Source organism: Eschrichtius robustus, chromosome 11 (assembly GCF_028021215.1).
Source record: "Eschrichtius robustus isolate mEscRob2 chromosome 11, mEscRob2.pri, whole genome shotgun sequence".
Lineage (NCBI taxonomy): Eukaryota > Metazoa > Chordata > Mammalia > Artiodactyla > Eschrichtiidae > Eschrichtius > Eschrichtius robustus.
In genome coordinates this window covers 7,967,888-7,990,693 of record NC_090834.1, presented here as the reverse complement: position 1 = coordinate 7,990,693, position 22,806 = coordinate 7,967,888, and the positions used below count along the sequence as shown (strand labels likewise).

Here is a 22,806-nt window from a genome sequence, read left to right as displayed (position 1 = left end):
GAGATGGCTCCCTTTCTTAAAAATCTTCAAAAGAATCATTGTGCCACTAAGCCCGGTGTTTCTCAACACTTAACCCATATCCCCCTTTTTGATTAATGTAAAAATCTCACATCCCTCCTGTATTGTATATTACAGAAACAGTAGGGATTTTTTTCTATTCCTTAAATAGAAAACTACAAGATTCAATGTGCTTCTTCAAACTCTACTCACTATACTTCAAGCTCTGGCTGTGAATCACTATTATTAACTGTTGGCTCTCTGGAGGGAGGGCTTGGGCCAGTACCTAGGACATGGTGGGCACTCAATAAATGTTGATTAAATAAACTACTAGGGGGCTTCCCTGGTGGCACAGTGGTTGAGAATCTGCCTGCCAATGGAGGGGACACGGGTTCGAGCCCTGGTCTGGGAAGATCCCACATGCCGCGGAGCAACTAGGCCCGTGGGCCACAACTACTGAGCCTGCGCGTCTGGAGCCTGTGCTCCGCAACAAGAGAGGCCACGATAGTGAGAGACCCGCGCACCGCGATGAGGAGTGGCCCCCACTTGCCGTAACTAGAGAAAGCCCTCGCACAGAAACGAAGACCCAACACAGCCATAAATAAATAAATAAACAAACTGCATTCCTTTAAAATAAATAAATAAATAAATAAATAAACTACTAAACCCTGACAGTAAGGGTCATCCATGATATAAACTCAGACTGGTTTTCCAGTTTTATATCCTGCTACCCGCTATTTGCATTTCTCTAGCTAAATTATGTCAGTGTTTCTCAAAGCACGGTCCCAGGACCGGCAGCATCAGTAGCCCCGGAACTCATCAGAAAGGCAAATTCTCAGTCCCCACCCGAGACCTACTGAATCACAAACTCTAGAAGTAGAGCCTCGTGATTTGTGTTTTTACAAGTGCTCCAAGTTAGTTCTAGTGTGTGCTGAAGTTTGATAACCACTGAACTGGACTATTTACCCTCCTGTAAGCACTATCCTTCCTCCTTCCATGACTCGTGATTCCTTCTGCCTGGAAACACCTCAGAACCTATTCCAGTGGCTAGTGCCCAGTAAATGTTTCTCTTGACTGAAGAGCCCAAAACTCTAAAATATCCCCTGGATAGCCCTCATATGTCTTAACTGAAATTATACCACTTTTTGTGTACACACTCTTTTCGGTTGGCATTAGGAAACGCAAATTTAGTCTTAGCGATAATGTCAACATTCTAAAAGTGTAAATTGATGAAAATTGTGCATATTTGGGGAGTACATGATATATCACCCGCCTCTCAGTATTAGAAGCTTATTACAAATTTTGCCATCTTGGGGATCTTGAGAGGGGATAACTGTTTTCAGTTACAACGTTAAAGGAGTTAGACGCTTTAGATTTAATGATTCCAATTTGGCAGAGTTGAAGATAGGTACTTATTGATGTTCATCTGTGTCAAAACCGCATAAGCGCTCCTGGAAGCCAGATGAGCCACTTGGCTAACCTCGGAGGCAAGGCAGGCAAGCGAAGGTTTGCCCTAAACAGGTAGACTCTGAGGTAGGAAGAAGATTTAGGCCAGGGAGAAACAGAAGCTGGATTTCTCAGGCTGCAGAGAATTCACCTAGGCTCCCACACAAAGCCCCCAAACATGAAATGCAAGAGGCCATTAACTTGAAAACCAACAGAAATATAATTGTCCACTGTCTTAAAGGAAAAAACCATGTATAATAAAACCCCCAAATGCCACATACACACAGGCTCACACATACAAAAATGGCCATGAATGCAAGATGGCAGAAGTCATTCAAATTCTTTTAAGGAAATGGGATGTATTTTTGGTACTAGGATATGATACCTCATTATAAAGATGACGAGCAGCAAATTACCAAAATCTATAATCAGAGTATGTTGGGAGCAATTTTACACTATCTAGGACAATTCTCCATTTTTCAGATAAGGAATAGCCTCAGAGAGATTACATAACTTTCCCAAGATCATAGATTTAAGCAGTGGCAAAGCCTATGTTTACTTATTCTTAGACCTGAGGTCCGCTCATTCCATCATTCTAACGTCTGGGTTGAATCACATTTGCTGATGGCCACAGGAACCACAAAGGATGTGTTTTAATTAAGTCCATCTGATTACTTACCAGGCGTACGAACCATCTTTACCAGTACTTCAGCATGCTCCTAACAAGTTGTGATAAAGCCTTTGACAAGCTCAGGACAAAACTGTAGCTTCACTGTTACGAGCATCTTAAAATTTAGCTAGGGTCATACAGAATTTTAAAGTGTAACAAGCAAATCTTAGTACACAAAACAGGCAGATGGCTCTTGCTAATATAGAAACCCTAAGATGGGTTAAGTACATGATTAAAAAAAAAAAAAATCTCCAGAAAGCTTTATTGCTTTTGCTCTGCAACTCTCAAAACACATGATGAAACAATGTACTTTTAATTCAATGGTTGACCAGATCCTTCTTCAAGTTCTGGTTTTGATAACTCCCAGATGCAACTGTTAACTTCATAATTCGTTTGAAAAATATGGGTCAAATCCCATTTCAGTAATGAAATAACCAAACTCCAGTCCATACTCCAGGTATTTTATGTACTAACTATAATATGAATTTTAAGTTGCAGAGCTTTAGAGTTGGGAAGGACTTCTGACACCATGTAATCAAACACCATCATTATGTAAGAGAAAGAACTGAGATTTCTGACAGATGCAACATCAGTACAACAAAATATTTGATGATCCTTTGGGATTAATACGTAGAGAACTAGCATGAAAGCTTTCTGAATATTCTGTCAAAATTTAAATGTACATTTCACTCTACATATTTCTATCTTGTCTGAAGTATTGTGAGTACATATAACTCTTAATTTAAAAAAACAGAAATTAAAAGAAAGCAAGATTATGCTACTTAATTATCTTAAGGTTTTAAGAATTTTTTAAAAATTGAATAATCTGATACGAAAATTTCAGTAATGTTACTATGAAAAAACATTACCATACACACAGGGTTTTTCCCCTAACATTCAAACATGCTCTCATCCAGAATATAGAGTAGAAAATATCACATACCATAGAAAAGAACTCTACTGAAAATAGAACAGGTGAGAAAAGGTAAAGTCTGTATGCAGAGAATGACACTAATTTAAAGATTTCAAAAACATCAAACCTCTTAAAAGCATCTCAGTGAGAAATAAAGTCATCAATATTGTCAATATATCTAAAGAAACCAAAGCACAGAAAGGTAAAAATCGTAAAGCTGGGGCAAAAACTGAGTAACAGCCTTAAACTTAAGACTCCACATTCTGAGATTTTATGACTGAGGTAAAATTTTAAGAACTTCCTCTGCTGAAGGGAGAATAACAAAGGGAGTCACGTACCTATTCACAACCACCTGTGCAAACACACAGCAACATACCTATTGTTGTTCCGACAATTTCGACAACTAATGCACTCCATCGGGTCAGTCTGAGGTACTGCCGTGTACAGGCCACCGCCCTTATCAGGAAGCTAGTACAGGGAAAAAGAGAAAAAGAAAGAGTGCTGAAGGTGCCACAGACTAGTGACCACATCATCTCAAATGTAAAAGCCGCACCAACAATAAATGGCTACGTGGTATATTTTAACCATCTCCCTGAGCCCTGTTATGTTTATCACTATTTACTTGTATCCACAAATGAGTTCTGCACAATATTAAAAGTGTTCTCCAAAAACTTAACTCCTATGTTTTCTGCATGTATGTTTGTACTGGAAAGAGGCAAATAAATGAAGGGAGAAGTTTAGTCACTTTCCTTCAGTGTTTCAAATCTAATGGGCCCAAAATACACTATACGTTATAACCTCCTATTCATTTTTACCTTCCTAGCAGTCACAGAAAAATTTTATGGGATGCCGGTTGGAGAAACAGGGTGGAAATCTGTTTGAATGATGTCACAAGATAAACCCATCTTCATTTGCCTGTAATTATTTCGATTGGGTCTGTTCACTTGACTAGACGAAGCCTTAGAACATGTTATAGTTTTCCAGATGGAGCAATTCTCAGCCAGCGATGACTTGGAGCGGAGTATTAATATTTTGCTGTTGCTTTTGGCGGAAACCGCCCAGCAATTAAGAAAAATGCCCAGATTAACACATACCTCATTGTAAAATGTTCACGTGACATATACGATGGCAAGGGCTCTTCAAAACTGAAGTTAAGGCTTGAACCAGCCTTTTGGTCGGAGTCAAAATTCTGCTTTCAAAAGCAAAACAGCAGAACTGAATTTGATAAGGGTGAGGGGAGGCTGTTACGTTGCACCCAAACTCAGAACAGGCCTTCAAGGTCAGGAAAAGTTCAGCAATCGTTTTGCCCAGAACACTCTCCACTTCCATTCATCTCATAACAACAGCCAGAATCAAAGCAAACCACAAGTACTGGAAATTTCTCTCAACATTCCTGAGCCAGCTAGCAATAGGAATTTTTAAGAAAACTTTGAGAGAAAGAATATTCCTATGCTACATTCAGTCCACGAGGATAAACTCCAAAGCTGCCCAAAAAAATGAAGTTAACAACCTATAGAATGATGCATTTATTTGAATCACTAAACGGATTACAGTTAATTCCATCATGTGTATGATCAACAGCATTTAAAATATGTCCCTATTTCCACCTCCCCAGAAGAGAAGAGTAAGAAAATGAATGAGTTAAGATCACAGAGGATAACCTCTAAAATTGTACACTTAATGCGGCAACTCTCATTTAAATAGCAACTCATTGTTCAAAAAACACAAAGTACTGTGTTCAAATACCAAAGCAAGCATCAGAGCTATTTTTTTCTTCTTATGGAAACAGCATGTGCTGTTCAAACCGTCATGCTCTCTCTCTCCTTCAGTTTCTTGGACAATGTTAGTAGTTTGGACTAGGAATGGTGACAAAAAAAGTTTAGAAAGTCTGAATATAAGCCATGTCTTTCCACACAAAATAATGAAATCATTATTCTCGTTTGGGAATGAGATGCACTAAAGCAAATTAAATATTTTTTCTATGACATACTAAAGCTAGGTCACAGGAAAGCCATTAGATTTCTAGCTTTAAGATACAAATATATATTATAGTTTTGTTCTCCAAAGGTAATATTTTAATAAACCTTTACTACTGTTGAAGATAAAAAAAAAAAAAAATCTCTAAACTTCTCCAAACTTTAGCACATTGGGGGTTATGGGCAAATATATCTGTAAACAATGACAAAAACATAAATGAGTGCTTAATTGACCAACTAAACATATTATCTATCTGATTGAAAAATAATGTGGATGCATATCCAAACAATGTAATAAATCAAACTGCCTAGTGCAGAGAATCTCTTTCACCAGCACAAACCTAAAATACGCCAGTCATTCTACTCTCATTTCAAAAATTAAACTATATCAGCTGGTTATCCCTGAAATAAAGTAGTTTTAAAGGTTTATCACTCCTTGTGGCTAGAGAATACTAATATTGTAAAACATAAACCACAGAAACACACAGAACCGGCAACCACAGAAACACACATGGGGCAAAACAAATCAAAAAAACCTCACAGGAGGTCAGAAGTGACAATCTGGTGGCCTGCAGACATGCTGTGCATGGCCCATGCAACGCTTTCTACAACTGGAATTAGTTGCCAACGTGTAAAAAAGTCTGGTGATTTCACCTAGATTTACGGATGTTGTGAAAAATCAGAAGACCAGGCCACACGGGGCCCTCAGCCCTGCATACAAACAATGGGCGCTGAACCGGGGCTGCTGCTTTAAGACAGTGCACGACTCTCCCACGCCTCCACCGCTTCCGTCCCGTCCCCAACTTGCTTCACTCAGTTTTCAAGATCTGCCTGACTCGTCTAAGCATATGAGCTTTCAGAGTTTGCTCTAAATAAATCAAATTTAAAGTATTTGGTTTGGTCCACGCTCAGTGGTATTTCAGCTTCATCGCAAGAATAACTTCCAGTCTGTTTGTTACTGGTCCTGTACTTCCAGTGCTAAATAATTTAAAAATATAAATCAGATTGATTAATATAACTAGTGCCTGATAATAGAAAGCTTCCAAACATGACTCTGGATCAAGGGGCTGCCGGTGATACATGCTACGTCCACTCCAGTGAACCTGTGAGGTTTCTATATTGGGAAAAACCACGCGTGCCGGCCCTGTTCTTGTATCCTGGCACCGTGGGGCACAGGGGCGCTTTTATTTATAATTGGGTCTCTTACATTCACTAGATGACGCGGATGTTCCAAATCCACACGTGTCCTGGTTAGAGAGCTCGTGCGCCCAGAGTAGAGTCCTCCACTTAAGCTCCCGCTGACTCCATTGGGGAGCTTATGGTGGAGATGGGAGCAGCCATTGCTGAAGCTTCCATGCACATTTCTGTTTATTCGGTTTGTGCCAGGCAGAGTGGTGTATTCCACCATCTGCCCAGTAACATCTGACCCTTGGTAGAGATAGCCTGGTGGGTCATATTCTGTTGAGAGAGAACAACAAAAAGAAAAGGTAAGATACTGAAAAGGACAATTCTTCTTGCTTAGGAAGTTTTATTAATTAAACCCTTAATGAACTATAACTATACTAAAATAAAATACTCTAAAAACGTGTTCACTTAAAGCCTCCCTGTGAGATATGCTTTAACAAAGTTATTGCGGTTATTTCCTTTACAGTGTGGAGTCAGCCAGGAACTGTAAGTTAGTTATGATTCTTTTAATGGGAGGAGAAATGAACCAGAGAGAAATTACTCAAAAGAGAATTAATAAACTATGCAAGCTGAAACCATCAAAGTACCGGCAACACTACGAAAAGGTGTTTAAATTCCCCTGTGCTTCAGAGTGCTGAAAGAAATTGTACAACAACAGGATAACTTTAGGTAGGATATTTCAAAAAGCAATAAACACCACTTTTAAGTAAAAGGATGGGGTTGGGGAAACATTCACTATTCATATAGTTCTTTGGTTATTACAGCCAAGTTGGAAGTTTTGAGGCACCAAAGGCAAAAGGCTAATTATTCCCTTTCCTTATATTAAAAGCATTTCAACAACTGCCTCAAATATCTGATTCCCAGAGGCACACCTACCAGATATATTTAGAAAAAGTGAAATGTCCTTTAGAAAATATATTATCTGAACTGCACAGGATTTGTTGTTAGAGTTTCGATCGATTTTTCACAGGTATTGGAGGCGCCAAGATTGGACTAGGTGTTCTTATTCCTATGACAGGTGTGTTATTAGCACAGGTGTCTTAGTATCAGTATACCTGCTTCTCTTCTCCACTAAACTATAAGGAGAGGGCATTATACCTGCACTGTCCACCACAGTGCGGAGCACACAGGAGAGAGTCAACGAGTATCTTTTGAATGAACGACGGAATGAACATCACCATCATAAATTCCCGTCTTTCAACATGTTATCAAGTCACAAAGAAAAATGACTTTAGCCAGATTAATCTTGCTCAGACAACCAGATCAATACTCTTCCTTTAATGGTTCAGCGCACTCTCACACACTCAAAGTCAATGACATTAAAACCATTTAGAAAAAGACCCAATCAAGGGATGGCCAGTTCTTTCAGGCTGGTACCACCACCATTTCTCTCCCTGCCTATCTCCTGGAAGGCGACAAGGCAATAAAAATACATCACTTTCTCCCCCCCCCCCCCCAAAAAGGGACCACGGGCAGGAACCGGCTAAGAGCTGCTCGAGTGCCTATTACTGCTGGGGTCTTCCTCTGCCTTTGTCTCATCCCTTTCTCCTGGGGCCAAAGAGGAAACCAAAATACCTCCTCCCAGCAGAGACTAAAGACTCTGACTGATCTGATTGTCCTCTTTTATGATAGCTGAGGGAAGAGGAATGGTAGGAACGTGAGGGGAAGAAAAATGGGGAAAGAGGGCTTCCCTGGTGGCGCAGTGGTTGAGAATCTGCCTGCCAATGCAGGGGGCATGGGTTCGAGCCCTGGTCTGGGAAGATCCCACATGCCGCGGAGCGACTAGGCCCGTGAGCCACAACTACTGAGCCTGCGCGTCTGGAGCCTGTGCTCCGCAACAAGAGAGGCCGCAACAGTGACAGGCCTGCGCACCGCGATGAAGAGTGGCCCCCGCTTGCCGCAACTAGAGAAAGCCCTCGCACAGAAACGAAGACCCAACACAGCCAAAAAATATATAAATAAATTAATTAATTTTTTTAAAAAATGGGGAAAGAAAAGGGAAGAGTGTTCTAAGGTTACTTGTTTTACTACAGCACCATCACTGACAGCTCGGACACACCTACTACTGGACACATTTGGGGGTGGGGACGCCACTCTGCAGAGGTTTTAGTACATTAAGTACCGAATCAGGACTGTGGTATCTTCATCTGTGTCATCCCGGGACAGTAACTTAGAAAAGTCTTCACCACCCTCCTTTCCATCATGCCTTTTCCATTCCTCGCTGACAAGCTCTGGACCCGTATGAAGGGGCTCCTGCAGCAGTTCCAAAGCTCATGCTTCAAGCCCTCATCCTCTTTGGTGGTCCGACAGGGCCAGAGTTTCCCAGCACTAAGTCAGCTATTTACTTAGAGACCTGCTTAGTTTGGGCTTTGTTGTTTATTTCTCCTGGGCAATTTAATTTGATGCTCTACTTACTTTGGCTTACAGCTAGAACTGTTTTAAAGTCACCTCTGCTGAATGAAGAGTATTGAATGTGTTTTATACCACGACACTCATACGTGAACGTGTTAGAAAGCAATATTTATTCTGACAATCTTTTTCTACTTATCTTTAGAAAAAGAGGAGGAGACACTGATGGATGACTTACTCTGTATGGGATTCTGCTGGCGGTTCTTCCACAGGCACATGGCAATGAAAGCCATGAGGATGAGCACCATCACACCCAGAACGCAGCCAACGATCAGATACAGCATGTCACTGCTTCTGGCAGGACTGGTTGCGGGCCCAGCATTTCCTCCACTCCCCGAAGAATTTGGAGGGGTGCTCAAGTCTTTGACAGGATACTCAGAAGCTCCAGGAACCCGTTTCACTAGTTGAAATGTACAGGAAAACATGATGTCAGAGTGAAGACAGACTCTATGAAATGGTTTACTCTCCGAAGGAGGTCTGGTTAGGAATCCAAGCCAGTCTGTTTACGCTTGGTACTGAGATGATCTGACCACCAATGAGTCACAAAGAGGGCTCAAAAGTTAAAAAATCTAATGTCAAGGTTTTAGGTCACAAATTCTAGAGAAATTATAAGATCAGAGACACAGATGCACTTGGTCTAAGCCAAACTGCTATATGATTAGCTGCTCAATTGTACTTGCAGAAGACTCCCAAAGAGTTGACATAAAACTATTTCAACTTACAGATGGGACAAAAACTCCTTTCGATCCGATATACTTTGAGCTGAATGAGACTCACAATTAGATATTGTATGCCTCTCGCATGTGAATAATATTAGAAGACATGACTCTGGACGACTAGAACAATTATATACAATTCCAAAAGCCTCACACATAATATTAAACTTCCAAAACCAAAAAATGTTGGAGTCCACATAAACACAGTGCTTTTACCTAATTCACTGGTACTCTGGATAATGGCAACAACAAAAGCCAATAACCGGTGGGACACAAACCCCATTTTCTCTGTCCCCAAATAACATGCTCTTGATGCTTTAAATGTCATAGAAAAGCAGTAGAGCATAGTGGTTGATGGCCTCATCTTTAGAACCAGACTGCCCAGGTTTTTAACCTGTTCCATCATTTATCCTTAGCTGTAAGACTTTGACCTCCATGAACCAATTTCTGCATGTGGAAAGTGGAGATAATAATAACAGCCCCATCATAAGGTTGTCATGAAGAGTAAAGCGCTCAGCATGGAGCCTGGCACGCGGCAGTGTTCAATCCATTTTGTCATTATTATTAGTTATTATAGTATACTTCCTGTTATGGTTCCTAATAACTTACAGGAGCAGAGTGGTCTTTAAAAAAATCTACTTCAACAAACATTCTATTGGGGTTCTATTTTCTAGCAACTTGAACTATGCAGAACAGGGCTGCAAATCAGTCAACGAGAGGCTGCCTTTCCAAGGAAAGAGCTCTCCATCACTGAAAGCTGGAAGAATACCTGGCAGAGAGTCTCTATAGGAAATTTCTACTCTGGGTGGTATGTTGGATTATACAATTCTAAGGTCCCTGACAATTCCAAAGACAACAAACAAGCTTCTGAGACAAAAATGGATGTTATAGATCGCACGTGAAATACCATGATTACTCATAGGGAAGTCCGTCAGGTTTATTCACTCTTTATTTACTCTTAATGTATTCAAAATTCCACCAAGCTTGATGACCAGTTGCCAACCTCTCACTGAAGTTAGAAACTTTTGCAGTGGATGGTGAGTGAGACGGTCCCATTAACATCAATAAGAAGAGACAGCCAGGAGCATGACATGAGCAATGTGAGGTGAAAAACATAAAGAGAAAGCAGAGAACTAAAGAAAAGTTGTGACAGTCTATGATCTTTAAGGGTGGGGGAAAGGCTGGCCTCCAATATTTACTGAATTACTAAAGATAAGACAATTGCTGTTCACAGCAAGAACTCTGAGTCATTTCTTTAAAAGGAGAAATCATGCATCAAATGTTCTACTTAAACAGGCTGGGATTGTGTAACACATTTTAGAAACTCATTCAGTATGAACAGTTAACATTTTAAAGTTTTTTGTTTTTCACTGATCTGAAAGTCTGTAGGTAGAACCTTTGATTCCCCAGCAAAGTCAATTAATAATCCTTAAAAACAGCACAGTTAGCACTTTATTGTCTGTGTTTTATGTTCTTCCTGGCTAGACTCTTAAATGTCTTGGGAACAGAGATGACAAATTTCATTTTTATGTAATTTTGCTCCAAGTTTCACAGCACTCTGGAGGCAAGTAAGAAATGCTCATGAACATATCACAGTGTTCAGTACAAAAAGGTACTCAAATATATGCTAAACAAGTGAAATTCAAGGTAAGTCTACAGGTCTGTGTGTATATATGTTTAAATGTGAATTTAATATGTGGGTTTTGCAGCAGGAAGACACATGATTCAGAATTAAACAAGGAAAGCGAGTCTTAGCTTTATAATTCAATCTTTCTGAGCCTGTTTCTACTTTGGCTATTTCTATTATTCAAGTGTGGTATCTTCTCTTTTCAATGATGGTAATATTTTACAGCTAATCTATGTATGCAGGCAGAGCTGAGAATTTCACTTTAGAATTATCGACTAATTCTGAACTTTACTACACTTCATTGAACGAGTAGGTAGTGTTACACATATCTGTGATTCAAGAAACCACTTTAAACGTACGTACTGCTTTTCCTTAAAAATCCTTATACTTTTTTTTTTTTAAGGATTCTAATTCTCACAGCAGTCTCAGATAATTAGTCAGCAAATATTTCTGTTCCTTCATGGAGGAAAAAAAAAAGAAATGACTTACTCAGAGTCACACAGAAGTTAATGAATACAATGAACGCTTATGTAAACTATTCTTAAGGCAAGTTCTCTAGCCGACAGAAGGCTGGACTGTTGGGACAGTCTAAGTGGATGCACCTAAAAAACGGTCCAAAGTTTCTTTAGTAAATATATCGATAGTCAGGAGGAATAATCCAGAGTTCAGAATTCTAGTTCTGTCCAGGGAGAAAGCACTAATTCTGACCCCTCCCCTACCTTTCGTCTCACAGATCATCACGTTACTAAACTCGCTCTCTCCTCCTTCGTTGAAGCATTGCATTTTAATATCATAGGAGGTTTCTGGCTGCAGGTGGCCTATCATGTGCCACTGCTTTGAACCTAGAAAGGAAAAATAAAAGATAAGCTTTACAACCCACAACCTAAACAACACTGTCAATAAAATCACTCAGTAATTTTGAAATGAGGTTGGAGCAGCCGCCATCACCATATATAGTCAGTTTGTGCAATAAAAGTGTACTTCATATAAATATTTTAGCAACGCACAACAGATAAATAGCATTTCTATTACGTGGTATGAAAAAATGGTAAAGAGAAGAGAGAAACTGAATTAAAGCTCTACCTGTGTGTAGGCAGACTTTGTGTCATTACACGTAATTAGTAGTAAGTCCTTCATAAAATACATGTTACTTTTATGCATAAGTAAAAAAAAACAAAAACAAAAAAAAAAACCACCTCAAGTCCTTTGATCCCCTAGTTCAGCCCAGCAAGTCAATCACTCTGTCCACCTAAGCAGAAAGCAACGCCACAGATGAGGCCAGAAAACGGTGCCTTACCCAGAACAAGACAGGCCTCAGCGAAACTCTCAATTCCACTGTAATAGACACAACATGATCCAACAGATAAATGAATGCCTGAATTCGAGAACAGTCAGAAAGCAAAGTGTACTATGGGAAACTCTTGGCTACCGCTCCCACCATTTCTTTCCTTTTGCACCAGGGTCTCCAAACCACACAAGCATCTCTAACAGAATAATTCTGCTATCCATGGTGCGCAGCCAGCATTTCATTTAGAAACACTTCTAAACTGAACACTCCAGTATAAATGACTCTCCGTTTTTACTTCTGTGGACCTGTGACAAACTTTAATAAACAGGGACACTTCTGCCAGATTCAATGAACTCTTCAAGCACTTTTAATCCTTCTTAGAAAATACCTCTTCAACCTGTTTCCACTGTTTCTTAGAAACTCAACTATACCACCAACTGATTTAAGAGTCGATTAAAGGGGAAGAAAAACAAAACAAAACCAATCCACACACACAAGTCATATCTACTTGGCTGACAGGACCAATAGCTCTGGGATCCTTTCTAACTCAACACAGACAAAAACACCTTGACCTGGAAGCACCTTGAGCCCTTTCCAGGACACCAACACAAAGCCCCTCGTTCATATTTTATAAGCCCCATATTTTATAAGGAAGAGAATCTGCTTGTTTTAGGATCAAGGGACTATGAAAAGCTCAAGAAGTGAGGAATTCTATGCCCCATTTATAAGTGTAAAGAGGACCCTAAAAGAAACTTGACTCAAAATCTACTTGAGAGAGGAACAGATCTATTTTTAAATTCCAAAAACTTTTCTAAAAGACTTCAACATTTTTCTGTATCTTTAGGTCTTTCCCAGCCTTCCACTCACCTATCTCCATTCACTTGAATAATTATTACACTAGATTTGAAGTTTTCCTTTCGTAGCACTAGTTAAAAAGTGGAATTAAACTAAACTTCTGATATGTTTCTAATAAGAGAGAATAAAGTAATACATATTTTGTTAGATTAACATCCCGTTGTTATGGTAATTATTCCAATTACAGGAAATATCGGCAGAGAGAAAGTTTTACGGCTCACTGATGAATAAGACACCTAAGTGCATTATTAGGTTTAAAATCAACCAACCAGCGTATCCTTTGCTTAGCAGGCAGTTTTTTTCTCCAAGAATATTTTAGAAAGGGTAAAAAACCAAAGCACAGGCTTAAAGATCAGGATGACTGATACTTTGATTTACCTGGAACTCAACTTAATTTACAAGATTAAAATATTCATCACGAAAACATGGTATGTTGGAAATGTTTAGTTTATCTAAATGTGGAACCTAATTCAGAAGATAGGATAACTTAATATAATTGCTCTTCTCTTACTGTATTCTTTAACAATGTAATTGTGTTTCAAAGCTTAAACAATTTTGAGTCAATATACATAAGTAATCTAAAACTTTAAAGAAAACTTTATGTACAAAGGATAAATACTTCTGCTCCTCGGCTTGGGAAAACAAGCCAATAGTTTCCAACTGCCACAAAAAGAATTTCAAGTGCATAAACTTGAAAATAAGGAAGGAGCAAATTACACAGCACAGTGAAGCCCACTTAAACATCTAACTGCTCCATCTATTACGTTCACAAACAAGTTCTCTGTGAACCACAAGGCAAAGCTCACATGTACAGACGCTTGTAGTGAAAACAAAGGCTTCTTTAGAGCAATTTCCCAGTTCCACACTCAACAGTCACTTCACTCAAGCCTGCAAAAGTTCAAAGATTTAACTAGAGAATATAGTTTAGAAACTGTTTATCAGCGGATTATTTCTAGAGTAAAACCCAGAAGGGTGGGGAAGAGAGTGATACAGATGGAGACAGAGAGGGATGTTCATTTTACTGACATTTGCCTCGTTTAGAACGGTTTTCTAACAAAGGTGTAGCCTCTCTCAAAAGATTTTAAAAATAAAAATCTGATAGCCCCACTCGCCTAACCCAGATAAACTAAAATGAAGACTGAGCCAGGACTAAAGTGTAGATCAGTCACTAACAATTCTTTCCATTTCGTTTTTTAAACAGCTTTTTTATGCAGTAAAATATGCATATGGAAAAGTACCCATCACTGTACAGCTGAATGTTCACGAACAGAACACAGCCATGGGACCAGCACCCAGGTGGAGAGAGAGAGGGGACCTGGCTCCCCCATCCCCATCATGCTCCCCCCTGCCACTGCTCCCTCAAGGCAGCTACTATCTCAACTTCACAGAATCCTTTTGCCGCTAACAATGATCTTTCCACATTTCCCCAATTCTTACCGTCTAAAGCAGATTTGGGGGACTCGTTTCTTTCCTACTTTTCCAGATTAAGAGAAGAGAAACAATCACTCTTTCATTCAAAAAATATGCTGGGTATTAAAACTTAGACAATAAATTTTTCATCATATTACAAAAGTAATTCCATTGGATAAACAGTAAAAGGAATGCTGCAATATTTCAAGAAACGTGATGGTGCAGATTAAAAGTAATTTATTATAAGACTACTTGTAACAAAAAACCATGTGCAGTATTTGACGTCGAGAATTCAGGGGAAAGAAACCTTGGCCTGGGACGATTTTCTGACACAATCCATTAGGAGATTAATATTTCAAAAGGGAAGAATCTTGGAGTGAAAAAAAGACCTTGGAAGAAGCTTTCCTCCCAAACTAAGAATCCCTTCCAAGATATCACTGAGAAACAGGCACCCAGCTTCTGCTGAACACCTCCCGAATTAGGGAGCTTATTATTTTGTGAGAGAGCCATGCTAAAAATGCAGTATTGGAGGGTTCTTCTTCACAAAATTTCCTTGTAGCCCCCACCCCCCACCCCAACAGGTTGAGTTCCTCTCCCACATCCTAGTCCTTAAATACCTGGAGACAGCTGTCCTGTTCCTGGGTCACTGTCTTTTTTCCAACCTCATCATTCCCACACACCCCACTGTTCTCTTTGGACCCCAAGCATTCATTCATTCCTTCATTCAACAAACACCAGACATCTCACCACTGTAGGACCTGGGACACAGCTGTGGGAAAGAAGGCCCTTTGCCCACAGGGAGGTTAACATTTAGTGGGGGAGACAAACTTTAAGCAAATAATTCCGTACACACAACTAAACTAGGATAAACTGCATGAAATACACATAAAGCGCACGGTTAGAAATCACAAGGGCATCTCCTGTCAATGGGAGGGGGTTCTCTGAGCAAGGAACATTCAAGCACACAACAGACAGAAGTGGAGGTCCTAGATGAAGCCTTGGGGGAGGTAGCTGGAACTGCCGTGTGCCAAGGTCCCGAGGCAAGAAAGATCTTGGTGCACACGAGGAGACACAAAGAAGACCCATGCGTGACGGAAGACACGGTGAGGAAGGGAGAATGCGTGACACATAGTGGAGGTGAGGCAGGCGCCAGCCAGACCACGTGCGGCCCTCAGACCACAGGCAAAGTTCCGGATTATATTTTCTTTTCTTTTTTAAAATTAATTAATTATTTTATTTTATTTTTGGTTGTGCAGCACGGCTTGGGGATTCCCCAACCAGGGGTTGAACCTGGGCCCTTGGCAGTGCAAGCGCGGAGTCCTAACCACTGGACCGCCAGGGAAGTCCCCGGATTATATTTTAAATGTAGTCAAAAGGCAGTTTCAACACCCTTTGCCCTCTCGGCTGTTTTCTTCTCTACATATATTCAACTTCTCAGCATCTCTAAAAATGGGTAACACGCTCAAGATGTGATCTTTCTAGGACAGACTTCAATGGAACTGTTGCCTGAGACATTCTTTTTTTAAATATAGCTAGAAGTTGTAATTGATTTTTATATTCAGGCCACACTATTCATTTAAACAAAACAGAAAATTTTTTTTTCAGATGAACTACTGACAAATCGTATCTCCCCCACTCTTTTGTAACTGACTGTTTCTTTAAGCAAATGTAAGATGGTATATATACAGCTGACGCTTGAACAACGTGGGTCCACTTTTACACAGATACTCGGTAGTAAATGCTACACTACTACACAGCCTGTGGTGGGTCGAACCTGCAGATGTGGAGGAACCCTGGATACGGAGGGCCGACTGTAAGTTATATGAGGATTAACCCCCCCATTCTTCAAGGGTCCACTGCACTAAATTGGAAAAATTATCTTTCTTTGGGAAAAATTCAAAGTAATAGTACATATACCATTTCATTTTTTACTCTATCGTAACTTGGGATAATGTTTTTCATAACATTTATAAACCCTCTCCCTCCAAAGTTCCTTTATTAGGACTCCCACTTGTCCTTGTAACTTACCTTCTACAATATCCCTCTTGTAATCACTGTCATTGTCACTATCTGTTGGCCGGTAATAGATATAAAATCCTTGAATGGGAGTGTTATTGTTACTTGCTGGAATGTACTAGAAAAGAGAAGCAAAGACTTGTCAAAAGACAAAAATAAATGTAACTTTCACATCTATTAAGATTTATTTATCTGTGTGGCAATATTTTTTTAGCTTCATTTTGCAAACATCCTTGATGGTCATTTTAAATTTAATTTAAAGGTATTCAAAGGTATTAAGAGCATTTTAGCTTACTGCAGGGCTAAACAAAAATAAAGCAATATATCTCACCAGGTTCAAAGACATAAAAGTACATTGGGTTCAAAAGGAATAAAACATGAAATGGCGATTAAGTTAACATTTGGATGAGAGCTGAGGAAGCAATCATCTTATTTTTAAACCTGCCCCTCTTATAACACGTGCTCTTACACAAATATCTGTGCCCTTCAATTTCCCCTTACTTGAAAGTTCAAAAATTTGCCGTTCATAGTATTGTGTCACAAGATATTAAATTAACATGGCCAAATCAGAAACTCTTCTCATTAGAGAAGATGTTTTACTTACCGTCCACTTGAGCATGATCTGAGTATCACTGACAGCTTCTGTGTATGCGATGTGAGGTCCAGTTATCGGACGGTTAGAAAAACGATTGGGGAACCCAGCCACCTGATAAGGACGAGAGGCCGAACTCCGAAAACTCTCACCATAATGGTTGATAGCAATGACCCTAAATTTGTATGTTGAACCTTTTGAGGGGGGGAAAAAAACACAGAATTTTTTAAAAGCTATAATAAGACATCTGAAAGGACAATATTCAAAATACGACAATTGTGCTTAAGTATCTCTCTACAATGACAACAACATCCTCGAAAGCCTAGATGGTGAATAGATTTCAACGCAGTTGCCAACTCCTATTCACTGGTATTGCATGTGTTCACTGCGTGTGTTCAAGATTCCAAGACCTTACTGGGAGTCACTGGGAGAGACGGATGATGTCCGTCATGGAAGGGGGCAGGGAGAAAATGGGAAAGAGCACGTTACTCTTTCAACATCCTGTTCTAAAGTCATACCCATCAAATACAGAACTAGCTGGTGTATCTGTGCTCAAAACTAGGTTCTTTTCCCTTTCAAAGAAACAACTGAAGCGAAGTTTAATACGGTGAATACGTGTGTGAAGAGGCACTGTGTGGGTGATAGCAGATGTCACTCTGCTCCCACTAATAATAGGATAAGGGGAGCAGATTTAAGCTACAACAGAAGGTATCTGTTTGGATTAGATATTAAGAACTTAAAAAAAACCTCTAAGGATTGTGAGTTTCTGAACATCTGAATCTAAAGAATAAATTAGACTCCTAAAGCAAGTTTCCTAAAAGCTCAAAAATAACCCCTGGGCATCTGAAGACAGTCTTTTCTGTCTGTAAATTGTTCCTTAGCTTTGCCCATATTTAAAACTGCCATCTTCTCCCAACTGCACCCCCATGTTCCTGGGCTCCTCATGTTACCTGTTTAGACAAACACAGGTATTTGCTACTAAAGTACATTTAAAAGTCCATCAACAAAAATGGTCATGAAACCCAAACAAATAAAAGTAAAGAAAGTTGATTGGTGATTACTGCTTTTCTCTTTTACAGTTTAATTTCTTTCGTACACTGGGGGGCTGGGGGAGTCCCCTGCTGCTGAAACAAAACTTACAGAACAAAGAGGTGTGAGCGTGTCTCGTCTTCATAAAATAAAGCAACGGGTCCCACCATGCTGAGATGCGTTATCAGATCGATTGTAGTCAAATAAGCAATTTTCCTCTTAAAATATTCATTCACAGCAAAACAGACACACACACACACAAAGATGTCACCACAACACTGTTTCTATTTATTCGCAGTTAGAAATAATCTAAAGCCCAGAAATGATGAATGGGTTAAGAAAATCATGGTGTACTTACTTGGTAGATACACAGTTATTAAAAATTGAGTTTCTGAAGAATTGTTAATGATATTGGAAAATGCATATGATATAATATAGGGGAAAGGGGTCACAAGATAATATTTATGGCACGATCCTGGTTTGTATTAGAAAGGAAAAAAGACTAGAAAGAAATACAACAAAATATATAACAATGGTTATCTCTGGATGGGTGGGTTTCAGGTGACTATTCTCTTTTTATATTTTATTTTCAAATTTTTATACAATAAGCTCATATTACTTTAACAATTAGAAGAATATGAGATTATTAAGAATTTGCATCTAAAGTCAGCACTGATGGTTTAAAAGAAAATGTTTGCATATCACTACCTGGCTCTAAACTACGCACTTCCACAGAAAGTTTGGAAGGAGGAATGTCTTCAGCTGCCACCAGCCAATCGCTAGTCCGCATCCGTTTATATTCGACCTTGAAGGCAGTGATTGGAGACCCCCCATTTGCCCGAGGAATCCAAGTGACATAGACAGACGTCTCCGATGCAGTGGAGATAGTGGGCCGATCAGGTGCCTCTGGGACTGGAAATGGAAACATTCATTTCAATAACCCGCGGCAGCAGAGACAAGAATGACTCAAATCGACTGCAAGGGATAAATCCCAAACATCATTGTCTTCACGGCTCTTCACTAAACTTCCTTCCAGAGTTAACAGTATTATGACTACCCTCCTGTCCTCTGTTAAAAGCCAAGGGGCAATGAAATCGCCAAATACAGCACGGAAGGAAGGAAGAGTGAAAAAATTTATAAATTTGATAATTAGCTCTGAAACACTGAAAGTTCATGAGTATGATCATTATGACCATGCTATCTTGGATTCCTGGCTAAAACAGTGAGTACGTAATTATTACTTGGTGCTTCAAGTCTGACTGTGGTTAAAATTTACAGTAAATTTTCAAAACGATGTGTTACTTAAATGTTTTTCTTTACCCATCCAAGCTACAGAAAACATATTCAGCAAACGACCTACAGATTATTATATTAGCTATTACTATTGTAGCCTATCAATAATCAGTAATGTAGCTATTACTTTTGTAGGAATGCTACTCCAAAAAACAGAATGCAAGCAGTAAATAGGGACAAAACTTAACCAATAATATCAATACTGATAAAAATGGGAGGAGAGAAAGCAGGAAGGCAGGATGCGCAGTTAAGTAAAGAGACAAGTGCTATCAGGAAACTGATAATCCACGTGATCACGCACATGAACTTATAGAAAAAGGGGGTCAGAGAGCTAATGTCTGGCAGTTTCCAGTTAGCACTGCCAAGGGGAGGGGATGTCCTAGTCCCCAAATGGGACGGTTTCGATTCTGTGGCTGGTGGAAACCTCAGCAGGGAGTTCATCAGTCATTTAAACCGTGTACCTAACACTTCTTGCTGACCAAGCAATCTCGTGGTTATAACGGGTTTCCCATTTGGTTCCTAAAGGAAAGGACGCAGATAGAAACAATCTGGTCTGTATGACAGTTACATTAAACTGCCCATTTCAGTTTACATTAATCACCTGTGAATTTTGTAAGGGTGAGCTGGTTCTCAAGAGATCAACTATCCTTTGGCATGCTAACAATCAAGTTTCTAGAGTTAAAACAAGGAGGACCAACTCTGGGCCACGGTTACATTACTCTGGTGAATTACTCAGGGAGCCCTGACTCTGTCCAGCCTGGGCCTGGCCTCAAGCAACACCCCTCCGTCTCAACACCTCTTCAATCTGACTACAAATACACAAGAACAAAATAATGCTGCATGTGGTACCTGCATGGAGAAAACTGTGGCATTTTAAAAATAAACTGCTTAATGGATAAAAAAGAGGAAGATATTCAAAGCAGGCAACTTGGCATGATACTTACTGTATTCCTTTCAAGTTAGAAAGCAATGGAAACAGAATGAATAGAAGTGTTAGTGAATGTCTTTTTTTTAATACCAGATAACCAAACAACTTCCTATGTTGATTCACGTGAGGTTAAAACTCATCAAAGAATACCACAGACCAAATAGAAAAAGAAAGTTATTAGGGGAAAATCTCTACTGAGAAGAATAGCATCAATATCTAAAAGAAATCGTGTGTGACTGTTAGGAGATAAAAGAAAGAATACTGCTCCTGGCGTTCAAATATCTGACTGTGAATAGCAGTTCCACCACTTTCTGGATGGTGGAAGATGATGATCTTTCTGGATGATCTTAGGCAAGCTGCATAACCTCCTTGAGAGCCTCAGTTTCCTGATTTGTAAAATAGTTATGCTACTTTCCTCACAGGGATGTTGTGAAGATTAAATAAATCACTTCTTTATGGTTATCTCTGCTTGGATAACTCCAAACTCGTGATTTCCAGAACAGAATCCACAATCTCCACCTAAAGATTCTTATCACCTATCTTGGTAAAGGGTCCAAGTTGCCCAAGCCCAAGTCACCATATTTCTTCCTCTCATTCTGTGTAGATTCAACTCCCTTTATCCCTCACCTGTGTCCTCCTTCTCCACTCACACTGCCACTATCTTTATTTCTAAGCCTCACCTGTTGCCACTCCTCCTGTCCCGTCTCTAAAACCCTTCAGGCTTCTTTATAGCTTCCGGGGAAAGACTAAATTTTTAAGTACATCATATACGGCACCCGCCCACCTCCCCACTGTCGCATCACTTCACACAGCAACCAGTCACACGCTCAGTAAAATCTCTGAATCTCTAAATGAAGTAGAACATGTCATTCATCTGTCTCTGAACAAGGAGGGGTCTCTGCCTAGAACTGCTTCTCCTCTTTCTTTATCCAGCGGCAACATTCTTATCTTTGAGGCTTAGCTCAGGACACTGCTGATCACCACTGAGCCTCCTTCATAGCAAGTGAGTGATTTAGATATTTCTCTTCTGACCTCACAACACCAAGGGTGGAATCAAAATCACTGTTATGGGTTAATTTGTCTGTCTTCCCTACTATATTGGTATTGGTTTAATTGTCTGTATCATCCACTGTACTGTAAACTTCTCCAAGGGCAAGATTTATTTTATCTCTGCTGCTCCAGCATTTAGTACAATGTGTTAAGTCATAAGGTTTTTGTTCTTCCGATGTCAGTTTTATACCTATGAAGTTGACACTCCTATATCTGCTTAAGGAAGCGGAAAGGTTCCTCAGAAGTAAAAGGAATCAAGAAAAAGCAGCTCATGATATTGAAGATGCAGAGGTGCTCCAGAGGGGTGTTCAAATGTTATGGCTTGCTTTTGTCTGAAACCAATGCATGGAAGACTATAAAAATAGGGAGGAGAAGCTTGAAAATTCTTAGAGCTCAGCAATAAAATGTTAAGCCTTCCCTAGATCACGAAAAGCACATTATGTTGTAACAGTAGAATTCATGTGTGATTAAGTACTAAAAAGAAGTCTTTTGAAAATTCTACTGCTACGGCATCTAAAAACCGTAAGATATAACAATAATGCTGAGTATGCCATGTAGTCCATTCAATTAAAAAAAACTAAATCTTACTCTAGGTACCATCACATGTTTTGACAAATCATTTTTTTTTAAAAAGTCAGATGTTCAGAGTTCAAATGTAAATTTGGTTTCCTTGCCAGAGAGGAGACTGAAAAATCCCTTTTGTGAGTTATAAAAACTTAGTATCATAACATTTTGAATCTGAGTTTAAATACAAACCATGGTACTGGGTTACCAAGATCTGAATATAGGACATTTTAAAAAATGGTTGAAATAGAACCTAAAAGAGCTGTATGGTAGGATATAATCTGAATAGTAAACAAACACCCTGTGCCACTCCACCCCCCAAATAATCTGAAACAGGTCAGTTGCATCTGAAAACAAGCAAAATGAATAAATGAAGGGTCTTCTCTTTACCTCCACTGTGCCTGGAGGGATCTGTGAGTATCACTCCAAAGTTGTCTGCAGCCTCTGAAACAACAGGGCGCTTAGGGATGCCGACAGGTGGAGAGGAGGCCTGGGTGTTTTTGGATGATGTTGTTTTCTCTAGAAAGGTATAATAATAATAATAATAATAATATAATATAATATAAAAGCATCTATGTATAAGTAAGAAAAGATACTATGAAACTCACCTGGCATATAGATACAAATATATAAACTTATCGTTACAGTGTCTAAATTTAAAACCTACATTTTAATTACTTAGCTAATATGAGGAATTAACTTTAAAAATTACTTTGGGGCTTCCCTGGTGGAACAGTGGTTGAGAATCTGCCTGCCAATGCAGGGACACGGGTTCGAGCCCTGGTCTGGGAAGATCCCACGTGCCGTGGAGCAACTGGGCCCGTGAGCCACAACTACTGAGC

General features: G+C 39.6%; 1 protein-coding gene across 8 annotated transcripts in view; it reads right to left on the bottom strand.

Annotated features, from left to right (window-relative positions):
* The window catches only part of CDON (cell adhesion associated, oncogene regulated), a 102,930-nt gene that overhangs the window by 17,023 nt on the left and 63,101 nt on the right, over positions 1-22,806 (bottom strand). For 7 of the 8 annotated variants that reach the window (XR_011075352.1, XM_068554359.1, XM_068554358.1 and 4 more), the window contains 8 exons: positions 22,355-22,483; positions 18,838-19,041; positions 17,113-17,294; positions 16,521-16,626; positions 11,659-11,781; positions 8,775-8,996; positions 6,210-6,460; positions 3,403-3,494 (listed from right to left, as the gene is read on the bottom strand). Coding sequence is in view for 7 of the 8 variants with exons in the window: in XM_068554359.1 (XP_068410460.1) it covers positions 3,403-3,494; positions 6,210-6,460; positions 8,775-8,996; positions 11,659-11,781; positions 16,521-16,626; positions 17,113-17,294; positions 18,838-19,041; positions 22,355-22,483 (1,309 nt within the window). In the remaining variant the exon portion in view is untranslated. The remainder of the gene's footprint in view (positions 1-3,402; positions 3,495-6,209; positions 6,461-8,774; positions 8,997-11,658; positions 11,782-16,520; positions 16,627-17,112; positions 17,295-18,837; positions 19,042-22,354; positions 22,484-22,806) is intronic. The other variant, XM_068554361.1, reaches the window with a different exon arrangement.